The sequence below is a fragment of the Fulmarus glacialis genome, unplaced genomic scaffold (assembly GCF_000690835.1).
Source record: "Fulmarus glacialis isolate BGI_N327 unplaced genomic scaffold, ASM69083v1 scaffold35639, whole genome shotgun sequence".
Taxonomy (NCBI): Eukaryota; Metazoa; Chordata; class Aves; order Procellariiformes; family Procellariidae; genus Fulmarus; species Fulmarus glacialis.
Genome location: NW_009234510.1, coordinates 1 through 1,007, shown reverse-complemented (window position 1 = coordinate 1,007; position 1,007 = coordinate 1). Strand labels below are relative to the sequence as shown.

General features: G+C 63.7%; 1 protein-coding gene across 1 annotated transcript in view; it reads left to right on the top strand.

The window, feature by feature from the left end:
- The window catches only part of CHURC1 (churchill domain containing 1), a gene marked incomplete at its 5' end in the record, with an annotated part of 697 nt that extends 242 nt beyond the window's left edge, over positions 1-455 (top strand). Inside the window, one exon of the mRNA XM_009585668.1 lies at positions 356-455. Within this exon, the coding sequence (XP_009583963.1) occupies positions 356-455 (100 nt within the window). The remainder of the gene's footprint in view (positions 1-355) is intronic.
- Between the last annotated feature and the right edge of the window lie 552 nt (positions 456-1,007).

The window sequence follows — 1,007 nt, the reverse complement described above, 5'->3', positions numbered from 1 at the left end:
CTACCTGGAGCCCCTGGCACTAGTCCCTGCTTCATGGGGGGCAACCGAGCTCACCTTGCGCAGCCCCTGCATGGGAATGTGAGTGATGTGCGTGGCCCAGAGCAGCAAAACGCAGCTGCATGGTAGAGGGCCCTGCGGCTCTCCCAGCCCTCCTCCCTGGCACATTTCCTATTCAGCAGCTAAACGCTGGAAAATGGGCTCAGGGGAACTGATGGGGCTTGTCCTGGGGGATGAAACGAGATCCCCCAGATCTGATTGCAATCGAGGATCGGGTGCCGGCTCCGTCTCGGGTTTCCCTGTGGGAGAGCGGGGCTGTGGCAGACGTGGCTGCGGCAGCTCCCCCCACTCCTGTCCCACCGCAGGAGTACACCATGCTGTGCCTGCTCTGCGGCCGGGCCGAGGACTCCATCAGCATCCTGCCCGACGACCCCCGTCAGATGACCCCGCTCTTCTGAAGCCAGTTTGTATCCCGGCACGAGTCCCTGTGTACCCCAAGACGTCCTTCCCAGCCCCCCACCGTACAGAGCCGTGGCACCGGGAGATCCCTGGATCCCTGGGTACAGCGCAGTCCCTTACGTGATTCTTTTCTCCAAACCTCCAGCCTGGATGTGGCGGACGCCTGATGTGCCCATTGGCAGCTCAGCCGTGCCCGTTCCTGGCTGCAGGGACGGGGTGGAGCGCCACGGCCCGAGCCCCCCATGTGCTGAAGACATGAAGGGGGCCCATGTCGTCACCCCCAAAAGGATGCCCGCCCCGTCCTGCCTCAGGAGCCCACGTGTGTGGGGGCAATAAATGTGACATGTTACAGCTCGGTGGTGCAGGTGGGAGCGCTTTGGGGGTGGGCTTCACCCCCCTGGACTCCCCGTAGCTGGTGAAGGGTGTTGGGGCCCAATGCAGGGATCAGGGGGGTCTTTTCCCTTCCCGGGAGCCTGTGGGATTCCTCCCCCTGTAGTGGATCTGGTACTTCCCTGCATCCCAGAGCCCGCTCTGCTCACCAGTGCTCTCCC